We start from the raw sequence: 24,010 nt of genomic DNA, 5'->3' as shown, positions 1-24,010 counted from the left end.
CAGGGCAAGAAACACCAATTATTTGGTGAATTGAGCTGCATTTGTAAAGATCAAGATAATTAGCCATATAACAGCATCAAACCATGTGCTCAAGCAGGACCACCCACCCAAGCGTGGTTGCCCAGGATCATCCATGCCCAGATAGCTTTTGGAAATATCCCCAAGGATGAAGACTCCACTATCTCATTGGGCAACCTATGCCAGTGCTTGGTCACCCCCACACTGAAAAAGTGTTCCCTGATGTTCAGAGGGAACCTTCTGCATTTCAGTTTGTGCCCATTGCCTCTGCTTCTCTCAACTGTAATCACTGAATTTGCAAACATTTTCATTGCTGCTTTTGTTTTCCTGACTTAGTTGGAAGTGAAATGTTTGAAGAGCTAGCAGGGTAAAAGTTAGAGCCTTAGCAACTCTTTATATAAACAGAAGAATAACCTTGATTTTGTTTAAATTAGTGGTACCACTGCCTAGTTTTGGAACAGTGAGAAGAAACACAAAGGACATAATTGGAAAGAATGTCAAAGGAAAATATTGCCATTACTTTAGTCTTTGCTGAAATCATGGGACAATCTTAGATTGTAAGTTACATTTTAATATGGAATAACTCTCAAATCTGCATGCTAAACAGTAAGACTGAGCCATTTGGTCATATATTAAAAGCTTTCTCCTGAAGAAAATTTAACATACCCGATTTATCTCCTTTTGGTTAATTTCTGGCTATCTTCTAGGCACAGGCCTTGTATTTTTCAACTCAACCCATCTTTTAAGACATAAAGCCTCTGACTGATAGAGTGCACAAATTGAACATATGTTTAATGAAACAAGGATTTTCCCAACTAGTCTTGCTTTACCCAGGATCTCACAGGGCATTAGGCCAGTGTCCAGCTGTGCACTGCATGGAATAAACTGCAGGCTGAGGTCCTTCCTTGAAGTTAGATGGCCTTGGAACATACATATGAATTTATGATGTATACAGATATTTTCATAAAATGGCAGTTTTATCAAGGAGGCTAAGGGTCAGGGATGGGATGGAAAAAGTATTGCTGAGAAACCCCAGGAGTGGCTGAATCATTTCAGAATTCTTCTGGGGCTTTTTTTTTTGTTATTACTAGCAGTGAGAGTTGTTGCATGACTGGAGTGACTTTCCCCTCTAATACTGGTGTGTTTATTTGCTCAGGTAAAACCAATTCTATGGCTGAGCCTAGATTTTCAATGCATGCACACTTGGGAAAGGCATCATAAAAACTGAAAGTAAAATTCCAGTTGAGTATCCTAGATTTTCATTCTTTGTTTAGGATATTATTCTTTCACTGAGCTTAAGTAACTCAAATGCAAAAACCAGACTGTGAATGCCATACTCAAATTATATTTTCTTTTCATTGCTTTATCCATGCAACTCTGTAGTCAGTCCTGTTTATGATCACTTTTTACCATGGATGTGCTGGGGAGGCTCAGACATCCAGCTGTGTCTTTTGAAGGGGCTCTACAATCATGACAACTGGGCTGGAAGCAGGCAGGGGTTTTGTATTCCAAAAAAAATTGAGGAATTACCTTAACTTTCATTAGAGTGAGAAGCTGTCAAACTTTCAGGCACATGCAGTGAAACTTCTTGTTGAAAATCCAAGCCACCAGGTAAGAGCCTGCAAATGTTCTTGGCAAGTTTGGGGTTTTTTTACCACTTTTGTCTTTGTCTTACTGATGCCAGGACTAATAACTGAGCTATATTTTGAGGAACTGAATGTCAGGCTCCGTTTTCTCCCTTCTACATAAAATTTTGAAGTCTCAGATAACTGCAACTCTGACTCTGGGTCAGAGCTGGGATTTTAAGTAAGAGTGCAAATCTGTTCACTGCATTTATTCTACTCTTTTACATTTTTATTTTATTTCATTTTTACTTGCATTTTATGGAGGAAATGAAAAGTGCATTCAAATTTTTCCCTCTAAAAATGGGCCTGAAAAGAGAAAACTGCTCTATCAGGAGTTTGCCACCTGTAGTTAGTCAGATCCATGGACTGATAATTTTAATGAAACTTTTTTTGCTGTTGTCATTAGTTCCAGAAATCTGTCTATGAAATTTAATATCCTATCACAAACACCTAGCTGAATTGCCTTTTGTAAGCATCTGAAACCAGCATGTTTTGTTGCAGTATTACCACTGAAAAATGCTCTCCAAATTCATTTTTTGAGGGCATTATTCTCATTGCCCAGGGTATTTTTTGAAAGTTTTAAATTTTTGAAGGGTGCAAAGTGTAAACTTTTTGATAAAGTATATGATTAAAAATACCACAGAAGTTTTCACTTAAAAAACCCCCAGACCTTTATTTTACTATAATTATTTTGGAAAGTTTCATTAAATAAAAAAATTAAACATAGGAGAAGCGTTTGAGTAAAAATTATTTTTAATGACACAGCCACATTATAAATTAGGTGGAATATTTGATAGTGTACAGCTGCCTTTATTTATTGCTATTTCAGGCTAACCTGTGGAGTGGTTCAGTTTTTAGTGAAGTCTTACTGCATCAAGTACTTGAAGGTATTTTTGTCTCGCTGCATACCAGCTGTATGTTTCACGTACTTACATACCAGCATGTAAGTATTTGTTGACAGTGAATTAAGCCTATAAATGTCTTGCTGTGCTCCTTAGTTAAAAACACTGGAGATACACTGAAGGCGTTTGGCTGGGCTGAGGGGCAGCAGTAGCTGGGAGCTCCTTGCTGAGCCGCCTTTGAGGAAGTGAGTAATACTGTGTGCCTTCCTGCCTTCATTTCGCTGTCTTTATCTGGAGCTACAGGTCTGGCAGAGCTTATTAGGTCGGTTTCCAAGCTCCTCGTGTGAGTTGTGCAAGTGAGGCGTGTTAGGGAACCGGAATTCCCAAGTGTGCCAAAAGAAACCCCAAGCAAGGGAGCTGCATCAGGCGAGGTTGTGTGGCGAGACCCACCTTCCACCGGGGCCAGCAGGAGCCAGTTAAAATGCTGAACAGGCGCTGGAACAAAGGCTGGGTAGATGGGGCAGAGGCCTCGTTTCTCCGGCCGTGCTATGGAATCTCGGTGGAGCTGCCGGACTCACCATACCCTGCGGCTGCCAGCTCCTCCCCGCCCCGCCGACCACCGCCCGGGGCCCTTTAACGCCAGCGCTTCAGCGGCTGAGGGCAACTCCCGTTCCCCGTGGAAAAAAAAGAAAAAGCTCCCTCCGCACCACGGCTGCCGAGGGGAGGGACGGGCCGGGAGGTAGGGGGGGGCCGCTGTGAGGAGCCCGCCCGAGGCGAGGGGGAGCCTCCCGGAGGGGGAGCGCCCCAGCCGCCCCTTAGGGAACGGGGGTGAGGCGCCCCCTCCGTCCCCGGAGCGGGAAGGCTGAGCGCGGCGGCGGGAGCGGAGCGCTGCCCGGCTCTCAGCTGGCCGGCAGCCACACAAAGCTCTGCTCTCCCCTCCCTTTGTCTGCGTGGCTTTGTCTCCTCCGTCCTCCCCCCGCCGCAGGCCGGGACTCCCCGCCTCCGGCCGCGGCGGTCCCCTTTGTGCCACCTGCGCGCCGTGGGAACGGCCGCTCGCCCAATCCTCGGCCGGGCTCGCCAGCCGCTCCGCCACTGCCGTTTTTCGCCTGGCGCCCGCACAGGTGGAAGGAGGGAACCGGGGGTGGGGGTGGGAGGCTGAGGGCGGCCGGGCGGGTCCCGCTTGGCTCCGTGTCCCCGCGGGGCTTCGTGCAGCCGCCGCCGCCGCCGCCGCCACCACCTCCCCTCTCGGCAGCGCGGGGCCTGCGCGTGCGCGCGCAGGGGACACGCGCGCGCGCCCCTTGCCAGCCGCGCCGCCGCCATCCGGGAGGGAGGGAGAGGGGCGGCGCGCGCCGCTCCGCAGGGATCGCTGGAGGAGCGCGGTGGGGGGGGGCGGAGGGGAGGGCGGGAGACCGCGCGCGAGAGGGCGGGGAGGGCGGGCAGGCGTGCGCGCGCGCGTGTGCGTTCGCGCGGAGAGCCCGTCGGGCGGGGCGAGGCGATAACCCTTGCGGAGCTGCCTGGGAGACCCCGGGTTTGGGGCTGCGCCAGCGCGCGCGGCGCCTCCTCCTCTTCCCCCCCACCTCTACTCCCTCCCCCCCCCCTCGCCCGCCCCCCTCTTCCCCCCCCACCCCCCCGAGCCGAGTGGAAGGGGCTGGGGTTGGTGCCAGCAGCGGCGTGAGCGCTCGAGCGGCCGCCATTTTACGCCAGCTCCAGCACGCTGTCCGGACACACCGAGGGAGCGGAGAAGGGGGGCAGCTCCTCAGTACGCCGAGCCGCTAGCCGCGCCCCGAGCCCCTTCGCACGGCGTTTCACCCCCGCAGCGACAGGTCAGGCGCCGGACGCCGGCGGGCAGGCCGGCGGGCTCGTCGCGGCTCGGAGCGGCGGCAGCCGCCCGCGGAACGGGGTGGGAGCGGGCCGGGGCAGGGCCGGGCCGGGCGGCAAGAAGGGGTTGAGGCGGCGGAGGGAAGCAGGCGCGCGGGTCGGGAGGCCCTCGCTAGGCCCCTGCAGCGTTGTCGGGCCCGGGGCCCGGCTGCCAGGCGCTGCGTGGTGGGTGGAGGAGCTGGCTGCCTTCGTGGCCGCTGCTGTCGGGCGGGGGGCGGCCGGGCTGGGCCGGTGCCCGCGTGGTAGGCCCGGCAGCTGGACGGCGCTGGGGAGGAGGCGGCGGCCGGGAGCACCCGGGCCGGCCCTGCGCGGGGCGCGTGGCTCTCGCCTCATTGTCCTGCCGGCTCCTCCGCTCCATTCATTGCCCGTGAGGGGCTGGGCTGGGCCGGGCCGGGCCGAGGGGAGCCGCGACCTCGATGCCTGGGCGTGTGCGTGAGGAAAGGAGCCGCTCAGGTCTCGCGTGTCCCCGGTCACGTCGTGAGGCGGTGGGCGGCGGGTAGCGGCATTTCCCGGCCGGGAGACGGGGCTGGCCGCCGGCCCCTGCATTGTTTCGGGGAGAAGTGTGGCTGGGGGGTGGCGGCGGGGCCGGGAGGCGCCGTCAGCTCCCGCCCGAGTGGTGAAATCGGGCCCGGGGTGTTGCAACCGCCCTCCAGGGGGAATAGGGTGAGAGGTGGGGAATGGCTGGAGCTTGGGGTGGGGGGTAGCCGCTCCTCCTGCGGGAGTGTGCTGGGGAGGAGGGGGGGGGGGAAGTCGGTCACTGGAGGAAGTTGTAGGACATCTGAACGCGCAGAGCACGTGTTTCCATCGAGCTCATGGCGGCGGCTGCTGCCGCCGCCACCGTGGGTGGGTGCGGACTGGGAAGAGCGCTTTGTTCCACTCGCTTGCCTGGCCGATTCCCGAGCGGAGGCGAGAAGGGATCCCGGTCGCGCCGGAGCGGCTCTTTCGGGGTGCAGCCAGTTTGCAATGGGAGGTGGAGGCAGCAGCGGGTGTCACTGGCTGTATCGCGGTGGTAGCGGCGGCTGCATGTGGCAGGTTTGCTCTTCCTCCCACCCCCGCCATTGGCTTCTTGCTCCATGTCTAACTTGTGCAGAGCCACTTAAGGAGTGTGTTGGAGAGACAGAGAGAGGGAGGTGAGTCAGAGTGTCTGGCTGGGTTGTGTAAAACCTGCAGTGAAGGCTACCCCACCTCCGTTAGGAAGTGGTGTTAGGGCTTTCCTTTGTGCTAGTATTTCTTTTGAGGAATTTTGTGCGTCTTCCAAGCCAAAAAAGTATCAGGGAAGTGGTCTACATTTTTTTAATATAGATATATTTTTTTTTTTTCCAAGAATAGCTCGGTCTTTTGCATATGCTGTCACAGGAATTGTTCTACTTGAAGATCTTCTTAGCTTAATTATGATGCTTATTGCATTTGAACAGATATCTGGAAACATGGCTACTGAACATGTTAATGGGAATGGTACTGAAGAACCCATGGATACTTCTGCTGCAGTTACCCATTCTGAGCACTTCCAGACATTGCTTGATGCTGGTTTACCACAGAAAGTTGCTGAAAAACTAGATGAAATTTACGTTGCAGGTAAGATGTAAAACTTGCAAAAACACACTTATAATATTTTGTTGGATTCTGCTGTCTTTGGGCTAAAATAGCAACTTTTTGTGGTTTCCAAAAGTATGGGAACTGCAGTCTTACCAAAATCTGTGGTGATTTTCCATTCAGTGCTTGAATTTGTGGTAGTATTTTTCAGATAAAAGTCTTGGGCCAGGCCAATTTGGCTAAGGAGTGAGAAGGAGGAAAAGTGTGCAGGTGACCATAGTAACAGCTGGAATAGGCAGGAGATGATATGTAGGAGGAGTAGGTGATGTTGTCTTTTGTGCACTTCTCTTACAATAGTTTTAGGTTGACTCCTAGTAATCGAAGCCTTGGTATTCATCTTCTTATTTTAATGATACTTTGGGACATGGTGTTTGGGCTCTTGGATGTAGAGGTTATTTACTGGTTCTCTCGGACATGAAAACAGCTAGCACTTTTTAAGCTTCAATTTTGGATTGTGGTGGTTACTTTTATGGCTGCACTTTATTTGGCTTTATAGTTGTCTTAAAATGTACCAGTGTACCATTGGTTGACAAGCTAAGTCATAGATCCTTTTCAGTTCAGCTTTAGGATAGTGGAGATAAATTTGGCCTGTATAACATCTGGGTTTCACAGAAATAAGAAAAAGAATACAGCAAATTGGTACTCTGAATCTTAACATTTCTTCATACTTCTTGATGGAAAAAGGAAAAGGTTAAATGCACTTAAATATTTTACTTTGAAAAAGACTAAGTGATTTGTTAGGTATAGTAACTTAACATTAATCAGTGATGGATTTAATGGTCACTGAAATGTGTTAAATGTGGTTAAACAGATTGCTGCCCCAATATAATTAGTGACTTTTTTTTTCTTTTCTCTAGGGCTAGTTGCACATAGTGATCTAGATGAAAGAGCTATTGAAGCTTTAAAGGAGTTTAATGAAGAAGGTGCATTGGCAGTACTTCAGCAGTTTAAAGACAGTGATCTCTCACATGTTCAGGTAATGTCAAGCAGTTCAGAATGTAATTGTTTAGGGATAAACTGCTAGTTGACTGGCAAGAGGTTTACCTAAGTCTCTCCTGTGATCCATAGTTGATATGTAAAATGGGCACTGCACTAGTTCAAGGTAAAATTACATTCTGGGTTGTCATGTTTCAGAACTGAAGATTAATGTATCTTTTGCAGAACAAAAGTGCCTTTTTATGTGGAGTCATGAAGACATACAGGCAGAGGGAAAAACAGGGGACCAAGGTGGCAGATTCTAGCAAAGGACCAGATGAAGCAAAAATTAAGGTATGTGGCTAAAGATAAAAGTTATGTACTGTACCTGTGGTTTTTCAAAGCTGTTGTGACAGGTACCTCGATTATTTTGGAACTGTGCTTTTCTTAAAAAGGCTGTTTTAGTTTGTCATTATTGGAAAGCTGTCACTTGCATTTTTGTCCTGCGCTTTTGCCTCTTCAAGAGGAAATTTAATGTACTTTTGATTGCTGTAACTGAATTTATACAAAAATGAAAGGGATTTGACAGATTTGCTTTATGTCTAGATGAGACAGTTCTGCTGTGTCACAGTAAAAGTTTTCAGAGACTTGTCAGCATAGATCTTTGAGTTCAGAATGTGTAACTCCAGCTATTAGTGACTGTGTTCTGTTTTTCACAGAGTTACAGAATATCAGGGATTGGAAGGGTTGTTGAGGTTTTTTTTCTCCTTTAGGTTTATAGCAACCCCACTATGGGGAGGAGACACCACGTGTCTGAAAAGACAGATTGTAATGGATTTAGGATTTAGCCCACTTATGACTTAATCCCTGTTGTCATATACTGTACCCCAAACTCTCTTAGTAATTGATATGTTATTTCCTGGATCAACTCCTCTGCTAGCAAGAGACTCCCTTTTAAGAGTTAGGCATACTATAATATTTTTGTTTTAATTTTGTGATGAGCAACTTCACCAAAGCTTAGGGAACTGTCTAAGCATGCTTAGTCGATGTCTTAAAAAGCAAGAGAATGTTTCATCTGTAACTCTCCCATGTGTAAACTGGAGAATGAATGTGCTTTATATTACAAATAACTATGTAGCTTGCAAAACTAGAAAAATCTTATTTTTTTACTTTGAAGCTGGGGTGCCATTAATTACAAATTTAAAAAAACCCAACTTGATACTGTTTTTGTCACTGCCACATGAAACAACAGCATGAGGACTTAGTTAACTGACTTGGAGTAGCAAGGCTTTTACAGCTGATGGCTATAGCATTTAAAATAACTGCAGTTTTCTAGTTGTGAAGTTACCAATTCTTGATTATAACTAGGCTTGTTTAATATGCTGTTCCTTTGCGTGCAGGGTTGATTTGTCTTTGTACAAAATTATTATAAGAGAGACTAATTTCAGAGGAGTTTCTCATACATTTGCATACTTCATCTAACATTGTAAACTGCTGTTGTGTCTGTAACTGTGTAGTGATTCCAGTGACATCAGTTGTGCTGGGATGCTGTATGTGCCCACAAGGAATTTGAGGAGCCTTGAGGAGAGGATAGGGGAAAGATAGCAGAACACTTCAGTAGTGGGGTACACCTGAAGTAGTCAGAACAGTGCGACAGGGGTGTAAGCACTTAAACATATGTTCTTTACCTCCACACTTATGAGTAATCTCATTAAGTGAAGGGAACTCCTGTGCATAAATGTTTTGCAGGATTGGACATGTCAAAACAAGAAGTGGCTCAGACTAAGATCTTTGTCATTAAAGGGAAGCTTGATGTTCTATTACTTGGCCTCTTTTGTTTTTGCATGAAAACAAAGGAATTGGGAAAACTGTCAACTTTCTAGCAGTGTTTCTTTACTTGACAGTTCTAATAATTGCTTTGCAAGTTACTTGTTAAAGTACTTGTTCAGTATCTCAGTTCAGTACAGTACACTTGTTCACCTCTGGGAGTTTCAGAACAATAGAGGAATTATAACCATGTCTGCTTGTGAGCAAAGTGCATCTAAACTAGCTCAACTTGTATATGATTTTAAAATTTTAAGTTTCTTACTTGAAGGCACTCTTGGAGAGAACTGGCTACACTCTTGATGTGACTACTGGACAGAGAAAGTATGGTGGACCTCCTCCAGAGTCTGTATATTCAGGACAACAACCTTCAGTTGGTACAGAGGTAAGAATAAAATCTTTATGTAGGTTTATTATTCAATGGAAGGAACTTTTTTTTTAAGATATATAAACAACACTCTTTATGTCTGTTGTAGATATTTGTGGGCAAGATTCCAAGAGACTTGTTTGAAGATGAACTTGTTCCGTTATTTGAGAAAGCTGGCCCTATATGGGATCTCCGCTTAATGATGGATCCACTGACTGGTCTAAATAGAGGATATGCTTTTGTCACTTTTTGTACTAAAGAAGCAGCTCAGGAAGCTGTTAAATTGGTAAGTTTTCATAGTTTTTTGTTAAGTACTCTCTTTGGCTTATTAGCAGGTCTGCTGATCCTGGTGCTATAGATGAAACTGTCAGATCGTTTCATGTGTCCACTGTGTGTTTTTAAACATTTCCACATTGTACGTGAATTTTCTGCTGGCTGTATTGGAGACTGGGGAAAAAAAATAAAAAAGAGGCCGATGGACTGCTTTTGGGCCCAGTTAGTTGAGCCTTTATTATTAGCAAAAGTTGTACTAGTGAGTTCTGAGCTGTCTGCATCTAGCTAAGTTTTAGAGGGAAGCTGTTTTCAGGTACCTGTGGGACACTGGAAGAGCTGCTCTGGTTGGCTGGGATTTCTGATTTGTTCTTGCACCAGCAGGGGGCCCCGTGCTGGAAAAATGCTCATACACCGGGTTTCATAACTTCAGATGGGAAATAGTCACCCTTTGAGTGTTAAGATCTTCTCTGTTTACTGCATCTGACTGGAAAAAGTCATAAATCCTGCCAGGTTAAAAAGCATTTCCTCTGTTTTATACAGAGGAGTGAAACAGCTGGAAATAAGGAATAGGCTACTATTTAACATTTGTAGGTTTTGTGCATGAAGTATCCATTTCTTAAAAAAGGAGTGGGGAAAAGACCACTCTGGTCCCAACACAGTTTCTTTGTTTTCCTAGTTTAGTTGAATTTGAATGTTTTTTAGGTAGTTATACATTGATATGGCTTGGGTAGGTATGACCTTCAGGAGTGCTAACTGTATTCATTGTGAGGTATACTAATACAGCAGGGTTAAAATCTCAGTTTTCTAATAAGTTACATCTTACACCATTGAAGTACCCTATTGATGTTTTAATAACATAAGTCAGTGGAGATAAATCAAGCTGAAAATGGGAATGTGTTTTGAAAATTGTAGAAATGTCTGCAGAAGTACAAAAATACCTGGCATATGCTGCTTAGCTTTTTAAATAAGAATGGTCTGTGTTCCTGTGCACAGTCAAAGATGAGGATAACTCTGTGTGCACCTCTTTGTACTTTCATTTTTAACCAAGCTATTTATATTGTATGTGAACTCTTTGAGGGTTTTGCACATGACTTAGCAAAACAGTGAATCATATCAAATATGTTGTAAGAGGGACCTAGTAAACAAACATTTTTTTTCTTCACTTAGCTAGATTTTTGCTCAAAAGCAGCACTGTAAAATAGTTGTTCAGACTTTCTTTCCCTAAAAGTAACATCAGATCCTAGCCTCAGTCTTCCACTAAACAGTACAAAGGAGGGAGGTACTTGGTGTCCCTTTATGTCTTATCTTTAATATGCAGGGAAAAAAAAGAATTGTGTCCTGTTTCTCAGTTAAACATCCACTGAGTGTAATAGTTGAAAGGTGGTGTGATTGATTGGGAAGCTTTTCAGCCTCCATGCTAACCTCTGAGAGCAGGGTTAATTTTAAATGTGGTATTGGTCAGCTTTTGAATGGTTCCAGCTGTAGCTGGCTGGCTCGTTTGGTGAAAGTTTCCCAGGTTGGCTAGAAGTGATTTGCAGGGGTACTAGCAAAATATGGATGTATAACTCAGTTGAAAATCATGGCTCTTTCACTTGTATTAGCTACACATACACTGGAGAGAGGCTGCTGAAAGACTTTTTGGAAACGCTGAATGCCTGGACATAGCCTTTTTAGTAGCCTAGTATTTTAACAGTTGGTGTTTTTTATACTAACTATAATATTCTGATGTGTATACAACTACCCAACTTTCTGCACTCCTGGCATAGGGGTGGTTTGTGGTTCTGTTATTTCCCCTGTTCTTCCTAGAGGACTTTTTTTTTTTTCTTCCAGGATTCTGTTAAGTATAGCAAAACTGAGAAAAAAAATCTCTGCATTGCCTGTAGCATTCTGAGTAATAAGAGACAACAATGAGGTTTTGTCAATACCCAGACTGCATTAGAGAGTAAATTGACCTGTCTTAAGGCTTTCAGTTGGTGTAACTTATTTGCATACAATTCATGTCTGTTTGGCTGTTGTATCATCCAGTCTTTATAACAACAATGTAAAACTGAACTGAAATTTTTGAGTAATCTAATGTTGATTTATGCTGTTCATTAATCAGGAAAAAACTTGTAACTTGAAAGCTTGAGACCTTGACTTTGCCTATACATTTTTAAGCCACTTTAAAAAAGGGGAGAATTGCCTAAGTTGTGTTTCAAGTACTTCTGGGTGTGTGCTTGAGACAAAAAGGGAGTGAAGCTATGGCCTGATACTGAAAACAAAAACACTTACAGATCTGACCAGTAGTTACTGTTATGTTTGGTACTCAATCCAGTGGGGTTAACCCTCACTGCTGGAGCATAAATGGCATCTCAAAACTTAACAGAAGCACTGACTATCAGAAGTCTCATTTTACTTTTATTTTAACACGTAGCGTTTTTTCCCACTTCATATCTTTACATTTACCTTCTGTTTTCTACTGCTTGAGTTAAAAACTGAAAGTCCAGTTGGCTTCTTTTGCACACATACTCAGTTATTTTCTCTTTTGTGGGAAGTTGTTAAATTTCAGTTTTTTAAGACATTTTTGAGTCATTAAGGTTACTGTAAGCTTGTTCAGAATAAATATTTGTGAGGTGAAGATTGTAGGAAAACATACTGAAAGCTATAGTAGCATATGGTGTATTTTTGACTAGAACAAGTGTGAGCTTGATCAAAGGGCAGGTACAGGTGTGGTATGCAAATACTCCCTTTAAGCAGTTTGCTGGCTATGCATAGCAGTACAACTTGCCATTTGCTGCTGGAAAGAAGCTAAAGTAGCTAGTGAAGACAGCAGTGGATAGGTAAAGTAACAAGACAGGCCTTATGCATACTTTGACCTGTTTGTGAATATATTCTTATAGAATTTATCAGAAAAAATCCCCAACCGTGTCTGTTTTGGTGTCTAGAGAGTAATAATGTTTCTGTTACTAACTTTGGTAACAAGAGGGGGAAGCAGTGTGCTGACATAGCTGATTTGGTAGCCTGTTTTGGCTCTTTACTAGGATCATGATTTGGGCCTGTTGATGTCTAATCTTAAGTTTACAGATGATACACAAACTGTTTACCTAAAAACCACCTTTGTGTTCAAGAGCACCTAATTCAGGACCGTTGTACTGCTTTCTCTGTGTTAAGATAAACATACAGTGAAAAGTGGTAGTTCATATATTGTAGTATGAAAAACCTACTTGAAACTACTGTCAGTTTGGAATCACAAGCTGGTAGAATGTGTTTTTATAAGTTATGAGATATTTTGTTGCTATGAGTTGTATGAGAAGCTCTTTTTGGATTAAATGTGGAGTCTGATTTTGGTCTTGGACTTAAATAGAAACAGCAGGATACTACCTTGTGTTATCAATATAGAATAGAATATTTCAGTTGTATGGGACCTGCAGTAATCATCTATCTAGTTCAAGTACCTGACCAGTTCAGGGCTGACCAGAGTTGAAGCATGTTAAAGGCATTGTCCTGATGCCTCTGAAACACTGTCAGGCTTGTCTTTAGCAAGCTTATTTGCACTGTTTGACCACAATTTTAGTAAAAATTGCTTCCTAATGTAAAGAAATACTTAATAATGTGTAGTTCAGTTAATAAAGAATAAGTATGGGTCTCTTCAGGACTAATAAACTGTCAGCTTTTTTGAAGGTTTTGAAGGATTCTTTTTGAGCTAGTGTAATCTGTTCATTAATATGTATAAGTCTGTTTATTAATGATCATAATATATAGTCTTTCTGTGCAGCTGTTTCCTACTTTCACATCAACTGTTCTTCTGCCTCACAGGCAACAGATAATAGAAGTCTTTTACTGTATGTAAAAATCAGTGTTTTGAGATATAATTTGTTGGGAAGATGCTACTGCATCTCATTTTCACATGCACAGTTCTCCTTTTGGATACAGTTGGCTGGCTTTGGAAATTTTCAGTCATGTAGTTTTTGTTTGCTCGAGGTAAACATAAGCATATCCTGATTTTTAGTGCACAGAACAAGAACTGGGAGAACCTGCTGATGCAGGGAGGTTTACCACCAAATACAAAATAACTCAAAGAATAAGTAGCTAAATGAAATTTTAAGTCTTGTTCTGCTACTTGTCACTAAGATGTTGACCACAAAGTACATTTTCCTTGCTTAAGAAACTGTTTGTTGGAGGAGCTTCCATTTGGAAAGCAGTTGATGTACCATCAGTTGACCTTCCTGCTGCTTATTTGGATGATGCATGTCTCTCTGCATCTGGATTAAAGGCATTTTTTTTTTGTCAACAGATGTCTACAGTAATACTTTTTTCTTTAAACTAGTGATTTGTTCAGGGTGTCTTCTAAACAGTCTGTTACAGGAGAAGCATTTGAACAGAAGTCTTAGAATTACAACTCAGTAGAAGGTTGTTCTTGCTGTTTACATGTGTAATCTGTGCTTTGGAAAGTATTTGCCAATTGCTCTTGCACATTTTGTGGAGATCACCTGATCATGGCTTCTTTTCTTTTGTTAACTATGGAAGTGTAGAAGAAATCTTAACTCTATTTCTAACTCCTGTCTTGTATCATACACAATTCAAGAATTCATAGGTAGAGGCTATAGAAGAACTTGCATTTTTTTCTGGACTTTTGTGAAGAAAATATGATGACTTGAATGTAAGAGTTGCCTTTCATGGTTCTACATGAAAAAGTCTCTAAAGAAACATGTGTTAAGAAAGACTTGAAAAAGAAGGGAGAAATGATTATTGGCTGAAATTGTGACTATACATTAGAGAAACACATGCACTTCAGAACAGTTAAAAATGCATCATAAGTCAAAGAGTTAAACATATTACTAAATGCATGTTATCAAAAGTAAAATATTTGATTTGCTGCTGTTGATGAGTGAAAATTATCAGTAACTGATGACTGTCCAATTATTTTTTCTTTTAGTACAACAACCATGAAATCCGTTCTGGAAAACACATTGGTGTATGCATCTCTGTTGCCAATAATAGACTTTTTGTTGGTTCTATTCCTAAGAGTAAAACCAAGGAGCAAATTGTGGAAGAATTTAGCAAAGTAACAGGTAGGTCACTAACGTTTTGTAGAGATGTTAAACATGATCAGTGATGAACTCATGTTTTTGCTTATGGTTGAATAATGGTGAATCCAAATGAAGACCACTCAGCATTTGCCTCTACCTTTAGGTGTTTTTATTTTTTAATGTTATTGTGCTAAGAGCTCAAATATTTGTGGTTAGACTAGATGTATAATTCTAGTTTTACTTAGAGAGTACGTGTGTAATGTTTTAAAAAACAAAAGAATAGGTGGTTTAATTATTTCAGTACAAACATGTTCTAAAACTTTTCAAAGTAAAATTAGAAAAGGTTGGAGAAAGTAACTTCACACAGTAGTTCCATGCTTCAGAATTTTTAGTGATTTGATAAGGTTGTCTTTGATAATGGCATGTAAACTGGTAAAGGTGACATTTGATGGCTTCCTGTGCTACTGAACAATATATTTCAGGTTCCTTGGGCCAACACTGAAAATTTTTGCCTGTCTTTAAATCATAGAAGTTTGATCTATTGTTTAGACATCCATGGCAAAAACACATGCTGATCAGTCAGGTATGACTTAGGGGCTTGAGAGGAGAACTGACAAAGCACCACCTTTGGCTTCTCTCTCCTTCATTTAGTTAAAAAAAAAAAAGATGAAGATTAAGTTTTCTTCACTTAAAAATGGAACAGACATAAGTTTCAATAGTCCAATGACTCTGAAAACATTGGTCTTGAAGGTAGGGAAATGTTATTATGTACACTGTCTCAAAAGAGTAGGGTGTTCATGTGTTTCATGCTTCCTGGACCACTTGTCAAGTGCATACTTCTGAGAAAGATAATCCTTACTTTATAATACAAATTCATGGATTGAAGCCATAACAAGTAAATATTTTTCCTAATTTCAGAGGGTCTTACAGATGTCATATTGTATCATCAGCCTGATGACAAGAAAAAGAACCGAGGTTTCTGTTTCCTTGAATATGAAGATCACAAAACAGCAGCTCAGGCCAGACGTAGGTTAATGAGTGGCAAAGTGAAAGTCTGGGGAAACGTTGTTACGGTTGAATGGGCTGACCCTATAGAAGACCCAGATCCTGAAGTCATGGCAAAGGTAATTAAGCTATAAGTGAAACATAATACAATTAAAGTGCTTTGTTCTAAAGTAAGTACTTTCTGGCATTAGCCTAAGTTTAAATAGACAGAGATGTTGTAGGTGAGATGATAAAATAGGAATATGCTCTAGAAATTGTGAATTTGAAAGCTGTATTGACTGACATTATTTTGTGCTCCCAAGGCTGGATAATTCTTGCTGGAAAGACACATAGGCCTAATGTATACAATTTCTCATCTGGAAGTGGTGGTGGTGACTTCAAAAGTTAAAATGGCTTTGTGGCTTAATATTTGGAGGGACAGAGATCTAGATGCCATCACAGAACAAGACTTAATTCTTTTTAAATCTGGAACATCACTTCAGAATTGGAACATGGCAGTAAGACACACTTCAGTATTTTAAAGTTGCCTTTAGCAGTTACTTCTGAGAACTTTTGCAATTACTTTGTATTTGGGACTGTGTATCTTTAATTTGAGAGGAATTAATTCATGACAATACTAAGACTGGTAATATTTTGGATTTTGAATATTTAATTAAAACAAGTCTGGACTGCTAATTAACATTTTGAAATGTGTTGTGTGGAATATTTTGCCAGAAATGAATTATCTGATTTTTTTTTTTTTCTTCCCATCAGATAAAGCCCAATCCTGTCTTTTTCACTAATTTTGTGTAGCTGAGTTGTTTAATGAAAACTCATAGCTAGCCTGTGTCCTTATCTCTTTCTCTTTGCTTGCTTTTTTGTCTGTGCTTTTACTATCATCTGAGACACGTCACTTGCTGGAGTCCTACTTTGATGGACCTAGTAAGATAGCTTGGCTGGGATCTCCTTTTTGGTGAGCCATAAGGGAAAAGGGTTGGGGTGGGGGCTTATTTTAGGGAAAAAGCTGCTTTTGTAATACAGGTATTACAGAAGCTTTTGGACTACCCCATCTGCAGACTTAATTTTTCTTGCCCAGCATCACAGACTTTCAGCAGTGGGGAAGAGTCTTGCAGGTAAAATTTGTTGAAGGTGGCACTTACTGATATGGAGGCCTACCTGACCAGTTTCTTGGCTCAAAAGAGAAGAGACCTAATCCAGCAAACTGTTAAAATAAATGAGCAGGAACTTCTTAAATGACTGAGTAGATGGGCAGGAAGTGATAGAGTAATGAGGTATCTTTCCTCAATAAGTTTACAGGTGTGTGGACTAGAAAACTAAAGTAAAAACTTAGTAGTAGTTTGCCCCATTTGATAACATACAGTCTTCTGAATATGTTAATACCTTGTTTCATATTTGAAATGAGACATGATGGAAAATGTGCAGAAAACACGCATGGCACTTGCGTTGAAGACGTATAGAAAAGTGAGACTAAGTGATTAAGAATACTGAAAAAAGTAGAGAACACCTAGCTTGTATCTGAAGGCACAGGTTGAGACAAACATTGATGTCTGACCTTCTTTGCCTCCTGCATCCCTTAATTGATTTCTGCAACAAGAAAAGTCTACTTCCATCTTTCTTGCCCACTTGCTGTGCATTTGGAGAGAGTCTGGCCAAATCTGGCACTTCAGGAAGTGTTAGTTTTACTTTCTGTTGTATATTGCTGTCTTTTTTGTAAGAGGTCAGCTGAGCTGCTGCTGGATTAGTAGTCTGCTAGGTGTGAGCTACAGGTTGGGTGTCTATATTTCTGCATACTGTCAGTCAGTAGCAAAGGCAGAACTATTGACTCCTGCCATCTGACAGATTCCTGTGGTAGAATGCTCTGGGGGAAACACTTCAGTAGGAGGAGAAGGTTGCTTTCATCAGAATAATCATCTGATCAGCAGGTTGTGGTTTGTTTTTTGTTTTGTTTTGATTGTTTTGTTTTTTGCTTGGTTTTGTGTAGTTTTTTTGTTTTGTATTTTGTTGAAACTAGTAGAAAAGCAAGTCTGTAAGAGCAAACTATGAGGAAGACAAATTCACCTTTGTAGCCAGAAGAACAGTGTTGTATACCTTGCATAAGCAGAGAAGCAGCATGTTGATTCATCAGTAGATGGAGAGTTATTAATTCAGATTTCTGAAATGTTTATTCAAGCCTTTTTTCCTCCCTCTTTTGTTTAAATGTGGAAAGTACTGCATGGATGCATGCCTAAAATTTAATTGGACTGCTATCTTAAGTATGAAGTACCTTGAGTGGGATGAGTTAGAAAGCAAGATTCTAAAGCTACACATATGTCCTACCAAAGATTATTTCTTGTTCTGACAGACCAGAGTATAATTCGTTACATAATTGATTTCTGGTCCAAAGTGAACTTTTTTCCATATTTTGGTAGCTGTGTTGATAGCTTAATTTCTCAAAAGTGTTATTTTGATCCCTATTGCGCCTGTTATGCCAAATACATTTCTTGGTATTTTGCTTGATTTCTGTAGCATGGTTGAAGTTACGTAAGACATTGTGGAGTGGCAGGTTAATCAGGTAAATAAAGTCCTATGCTTGCCTGGTAGATTACAGGGCAGCAGGAAGGGCTAGAAGCCTTTGGAGGGAGAATTTGGTAATGTGTGAAGTGCTTGTGCTGTAGGTAAGAGGAAGAAAAGGAGCAGATGCTGGAAGTTTTGAGTGTAGTCTAAACTTATGTAGTATATAAAAGTGAGTTCTGCCTTTTTGACAGTACTGCTGCTGGGTATATTGCTTGCTATGCATGTATTTATGGAACTTTGGTGTTAATGAGGAGGACTTAATGTAATATTTTCCTTCTTTAGATAGCTTAAATGAAGTAAGAGTGGCTTAATCTTCTATCAACTTAGGTTTTAACATGCCTTCTAGCTCTGACTTCTGGCTAATTTTCACTTGTAAAATGACTAAAGGGGCTAAATTTTTTCAGATTTGTTTACATTGGAAAAAATAAATTGCTTTTTGCTTCTTAAATAAAATGCTGTTAGTGCATCTTGTAACTAAAATGTTATGAGTTCTGAGGTTTTTAATGATGCCTGACACTGTCAGTCATTGCAGGCTTACTAGTGAAGGCTGATTAGAGTTCCTCATGAGATGGTGTGTTTTTTCTTTCCTAAAACACAAGAATGAATCAGAAATACACATTTGCTTGAAAGTTACTGTTTTTTAAAACCATTGATTACATCACAAAATTTGCAGGTCATTTTCATGAAATAAGGTAGCAATTATGATGGTTTACTAAAAATGGTTATTATGTATAGGTTACAAGAAAATAAAGGTTGTTCTTAGCATCAGGGCATGTAGGAGAGGTACAGCACAGGGTAAGAAAGAAGCAGCTCACCTCGAGGAGCTGACTTTATTTATCATATGAGAATCAGCAAGAATAACTACTGCCAAAGACTATAGTTGATAACAGTGGGTTGGATTTATGATCTGTATTATGCCTTCTTTCAAACTGCATCTCATCCTAGTGAAGTTAGTGAGTGAGACAAAGATGTATGGAAGCCTGTGCTGTTTATTTGTAACTTAATTACTTAGTAATTCTTACATAAAGGGTGTCAGGGTTTATTGAGTTCTAGTATGTGGTGGGAACAGAGATAAGAGCTCTGCTTCAAAAATCGAAATGTTCTTTCTTTGGTCCCTTCAGACCCTGTGTTACTTGTTTTGACCTTCCAGGGTTAGGAGCAGGAAGTTAGTGTTGCCATGTGCAATGTTCACTCTTTGTCATCAGCTTACTTGAAACTAATGGTAGCAGAGGGGATGTGAACAGAAGTTACAGGTTTTGCAGCTGTCCCTTGTAGGGAAGTAAGACTGAGCATCCTGTGGCAGTAGGAGGTGAGTGGACTGCCAGGGCATGATGTCAACATTTGGAAGGGACTCTCCCCAACATGTCAAAGAGGTTTTTGAATTGTGAGAACTCATGGAGGACATCATGCAAGCATTCTAATGTACAGTCATTTAGTGCAGCCTCAGTGTGGCTGCTAGAACAAGTCTTTAAACACTAACCAGTCACTAACATACGTGATTCCTGATGTCCAGTGTATGTTGTCTGCTATATTAAATCAGAGTCTAGCTTAAGCCTTTGTCAGACTGGTATGTATTTTCTTTTATCATAAGCAGTTGGCGGTCAATAGAATTTTGTATTGATGATTTAGTCACTATAAGGCAGTTAACAGGGCGTATCTCAGTAGTTGAAAGATAACCAAACTCTGATCTTACAAGCTGCATAGAAGTCTTGGTGTAATTTAACAGCCATGTATTGCATGCTTTAGAGAGCTGGCTAGGGGATGGAATAGGCTTTCAGTTATTTGGAGGTGTCTGTTCCTCAAGAGAAGGACCCGGTTTGACTTGTGAGAAAGTCCAAGCACTCTTTCCAAGGCACTGACATTTGGCAGTGTCAGCCTTAGTATTGCTTTCTGTGTGTTTTCTTGTGGATTCAGGTCACTGAATTGCTCCTCAGGCAAGTGCAGTCCTGATGGCTAGGTATTTTTTGTAGCTGTAGCATGGGACCCACAAGTTAAGCAACTTGAGAGCTGTAGGCCTGTCACCTCTGACCTAGATATTACAGTGATGACTGTTCTGCAAATACCTGAGCAAAAGCCTGTCTAAACAGTGAAATGTTTTGATAAGTCAATTATTTTGTGTGCAACCAGTCCTGGTTGCCTTCTTGCAAGCTTGAAAGTGTTCTGAGTTGAAAAATAGTACTGCTAGAATTCTTTCAGATGTTTACACAAAGTGGATTTTTCAGGATATACTGATCTGTCATCTTTTTTGAAAACAGATTTATACTTAGGCAGAATTTTAGGGCTAACTCATGCTGTATTAATGTACAAATCTACATATTTGTGTATGTACAGATATATATATATATAAAAATAAAAAATGCTGTACATAAAATGTAATGCTATTATCAGTACTGCCAGTAGTAATGACTTTCAGTACTTCATTTTATGTTTTGGAATTAGATCACACTTTTAAGGTTTTTTTTTTTTGGTGCTTGTTTTGTTTGTTCTTTAAGGTAAAAGTTTTGTTTGTCCGCAATCTTGCCAACACTGTAACAGAGGAGATACTAGAAAAGGCCTTCAGTCAATTTGGAAAGCTAGAGCGAGTGAAGAAGCTAAAAGACTATGCTTTCATTCATTTTGATGAACGGGATGGTGCTGTCAAGGTAAGTGAACTTAACTGCGTAATGACTAAACATAAGATTTAGAAGTTGTATACTTGCTTTAACGTGAGAAAAAGCCCTGAAAAAAATGGTATCACATTACCACTTACAACTTTGTTCTCTGCAGTTGCTAGCTTGAAAAGTGATTTTTAGATGCACCTATCCTGAGCAATTATGCTCATGAGTATCTGAGGTTATAAGCTGAAACTAAAGTGCCAGAATTTAAATTACTCTTCTCACCAAGTTATTCGTAGAATCTAAAGCAGTTTATGTAGGGCAGGTGGTACAAACTTAAGTAAGGTTTTCAATTTTACAGGAACAGAATGACTTCCTTTTTATAGTGTGGAGTAAGCACTTTTTTCTTTTTTTTTTTTTCTTTTTTTTTTTTTAATGAGAGGTGCTGCATAATTAATAGTAATTTCTGGATTTTGCTAGCCTGGTCTTGATGGTTTATTTTTTCATCTGTCTTTAGGAAGAGAAAGTATAATTCCTGTCTTGCCTATAGTCACAGTCTGGTTTTTATGTTCTACAGGAGGATGCAGGATACAAGGGGATTAAGTTTTCTTACTCATCCAGGTGCCTTTAAGAGGATGCTTAGGAAGATGGAAAAGAATCTTTTCATAGGATATGTATTCTAGCAGAGCTTAGCTATGTAGAGTCCCTAAAAATGGTAGGATCTTTAGGATACCCTTGCTTAAATTCAGCTTGTAGCAATTGCTGTGACCCATGAGAATTATATATGTGTGTGTGTTGGTGGGCTTTTTGATGGTGGTTTGTTTTGTTTTTTTATGGTCGGAGTGAGATGTTAAGTTCTAGTTTTTGACTTCCAGTTTAAAAAGAAAGTTACATTTATTGTGAGTAAAATAAAGGAATTAAAACATATACTGATCTCTAGCTTCAGTAGTATTTGCATGTGTGCTGATATTAAAATGTTGTTGCCTTATTACAAAATCCATGCTTGCAGAAAACAGTTTCATTGCTTCATTAATTGAAACAGCTTGCAAAGATTGAAGCTTAATTTCCAGTTTTGAGTGGAAGATTTTGAAGCCAATATATGCAGTCCTGGGCTTGAGAGCCAAATTAAGAGGAAACGCATTAGTGGAACCCAGGATACTATGCTGTCTGATTATTTAAAGGTGGTTTTCGGTTGTTTTTTTTTTGTTGTTGTTGTTTTGGTTTGTTTTTTTTTTTTAGCTTTGTGTTGTTATTTTAGCTCTGGATAACAAATTCTAAAATTCATGCTCTTAAAAGATAGAATAAAATAAATACCTTCAGATATGCTTAGAAGTATATTTAAAGTCTGGTTAATTCCTTCAGGCAATGGAAGAAATGAATGGCAAAGATTTAGAGGGAGAAAACATTGAAATTGTTTTTGCTAAGCCACCAGATCAAAAAAGGAAAGAACGGAAAGCTCAGAGACAAGCGGCTAAAAATCAGATGTAAGTGTAAATGCATGCACTTATGTTGTATTACTTCTGAAAGACATGTATGCTTCTACAGAATTAGAACTTCCAAGTGTTTTAGTGGGTACACTATAGTATGTACAGGTTTTCTGGCTCCTCTGATAATGTGGAATTCATTTCAGTTGTTTGCATTTATTTTACGTTAGTGGTGTTGGATCAGAATTCAGATACTGTTTTGATCAGTGTGAGAGCACCAGAGGAAATGTTTGAAAGTCATTACGTGTACACGCTTTCACTTTTTTATTCTAAACTTTCATGTTTTTCTGTACTGATCTGTCACTTCAATGAACTTAGAGACGTGCTCCTCCCAGTGGGCTTAGTAGTAGTGTTACGGTTCCCCTTTTTTAATAAAGTACCCATTGAAAGGAGGATCCTGGCATTCTTTTTTTTGCCACTTCTGTAAGACAGATCAGCTCAAAGCTTATAAAGTAGTACTGTCTTGAGATCTTGTGGTAATACATGCTCAATATGGGGGGAGGAAAAAAAGGCTTTTCTTGGTAGTGTGTTCTGTTCAATGTTCTCATGTGTTTTCTTTCTTGGATATCTCGTGGTTTTTGTAACCATCTTCCCTCCCCCACCTTATTTCCAAAAATAACTTCTTCTAATGCTGCTGTGCAGCATCCAAGATGATAGAATAGTGAGGTTACCAGATTGATACAGATCTCCAGATGGTGACCTGACCTACTGTACACGTGGAGTTTGTTAAGTTTGCCCTGATTGTAGTTCTTGTAACTTTCTTGGCCCTTTTGTTCTTCTTCCTTGGGCATCTGCTGTTACTGTAAGAAGTGAATTCTTTCTTTTGTGTTTTTTCTGTGCCAGGCAGGCCTTTTCTGTTCAGCTTAAATCTTTTGGTGATACAACTTGAATTTTTCTGTATATTGTGTCTTTGCAACACCACCATAAATACCTGTTAATTAAAATAAAAAACACTGTTTAAAGTTGCAGTTTGTGTCTCAACACAGGCAGCTGTCTGCATTGTGTTGTCTCTGGTTGGAGATACACTTTTTCTCACTGATTCTATGTAATACCAAAAAATAACACTCATTCTGCAGTGTACAAACAGTTTTACTAGCTTTGTATTCAGATCTAACAGTGGCCTGTTTTCAGCAATGAAGATTTTCTTAAAATGCACTTGATAATTATAATGCTTTGTGACTTATTTTTTTCCTCCCCACTCCCCAACTGTTCTCTGCAGATTATCTGAGACCCAGATTTATTACTTTTGGATAGTGTGCATGTATTTGAAGTCTTCTGGCATGTGTCACTTCTAATATTAATATGCTGTATGTTATCTGCATCCCCTCCCCTTTTATTGTTTATGATGCACATGTCTCATTTTGTGGAGGTAGGTAAAGTAGGGCTGCCTCTTCTGTTCTTCTAGTCAGAGGTATGGTAGTGCCACTTCTTCAGTTCCTCTTCGTGTTCATTCTTTTAGGAATTCTCTATTATTTTATTTTTCTGAACTTCTGAGTTAAGGCAGTAGGAAGGCTACTAGTTTGATTGAACTCTAGGTATGTTTTGGTTTTCAATATACTGTTAATTAGTGAATTGTAAGGGCCTTAAATTTTCTTAGGATTCCAGAAGATGAGGGAGTTGAAGGATATGTGTTTTGGTAAGGCTGTATTCTAGTTAAGTGAGAAGTTTGCAGTTAGTTTTTAGCTTATACTATATAGTTTTTAAAAATGCTTTATTTTTCTGGAAACTTCCATATATCTAGATTAGATTGGATTTGTATAGTCATATAATTGGTGGTCTTACCTGCTTGCATATAAGTGGCTAGTTAGTAAGAAGCATTTTACATTGTGCCTTTGCTGTTTGAAATACTTTGGGACTCAGGAATAGAATTCTTTATCTGTGTAAAGTACTTTGCTCTTTAACCTATGTGTTCAAGTTCTTTTAGCCATGTAAATATGTCAAGGGACAAAAACTCAAATGTGAATATGCAGGTAAAAGGGCAAGACAGTTCTCATTGTTCTTGTCTCCATCCTAATTTGAAAAAAAGACCC

General features: G+C 40.9%; 1 protein-coding gene across 7 annotated transcripts in view; it reads left to right on the top strand.

Moving 5' to 3' along the window:
- The first annotated feature begins 3,376 nt into the window (after positions 1-3,376).
- Positions 3,377-24,010, top strand: part of SYNCRIP (synaptotagmin binding cytoplasmic RNA interacting protein) — a 28,071-nt gene continuing 7,437 nt past the window's right edge. For 3 of the 7 annotated variants that reach the window (XM_030446739.1, XM_030446738.1, XM_030446737.1), the window contains exons 1-10: positions 4,110-4,308; positions 5,779-5,938; positions 6,814-6,932; positions 7,118-7,225; positions 8,967-9,080; positions 9,172-9,348; positions 14,251-14,386; positions 15,263-15,468; positions 20,395-20,544; positions 21,859-21,980. In XM_030446739.1, the coding sequence (XP_030302599.1) occupies positions 5,791-5,938; positions 6,814-6,932; positions 7,118-7,225; positions 8,967-9,080; positions 9,172-9,348; positions 14,251-14,386; positions 15,263-15,468; positions 20,395-20,544; positions 21,859-21,980 (1,280 nt within the window). In that variant the 5' untranslated portion in view covers positions 4,110-4,308; positions 5,779-5,790. Of the gene's footprint in view, positions 3,607-4,073; positions 4,309-5,778; positions 5,939-6,813; positions 6,933-7,117; positions 7,226-8,966; positions 9,081-9,171; positions 9,349-14,250; positions 14,387-15,262; positions 15,469-20,394; positions 20,545-21,858; positions 21,981-24,010 lie in introns of those variants that run through there. The other 4 variants (XM_030446744.1, XM_030446742.1, XM_030446743.1 and 1 more) reach the window with 3 other exon arrangements.

This window comes from Calypte anna, chromosome 3 (assembly GCF_003957555.1).
Source record: "Calypte anna isolate BGI_N300 chromosome 3, bCalAnn1_v1.p, whole genome shotgun sequence".
In the NCBI taxonomy this organism is placed as follows: Eukaryota; Metazoa; Chordata; class Aves; order Apodiformes; family Trochilidae; genus Calypte; species Calypte anna.
The sequence above is the reverse complement of the archived record's forward strand: the minus strand, read 5'-3'. Positions and strand labels throughout refer to the sequence as shown.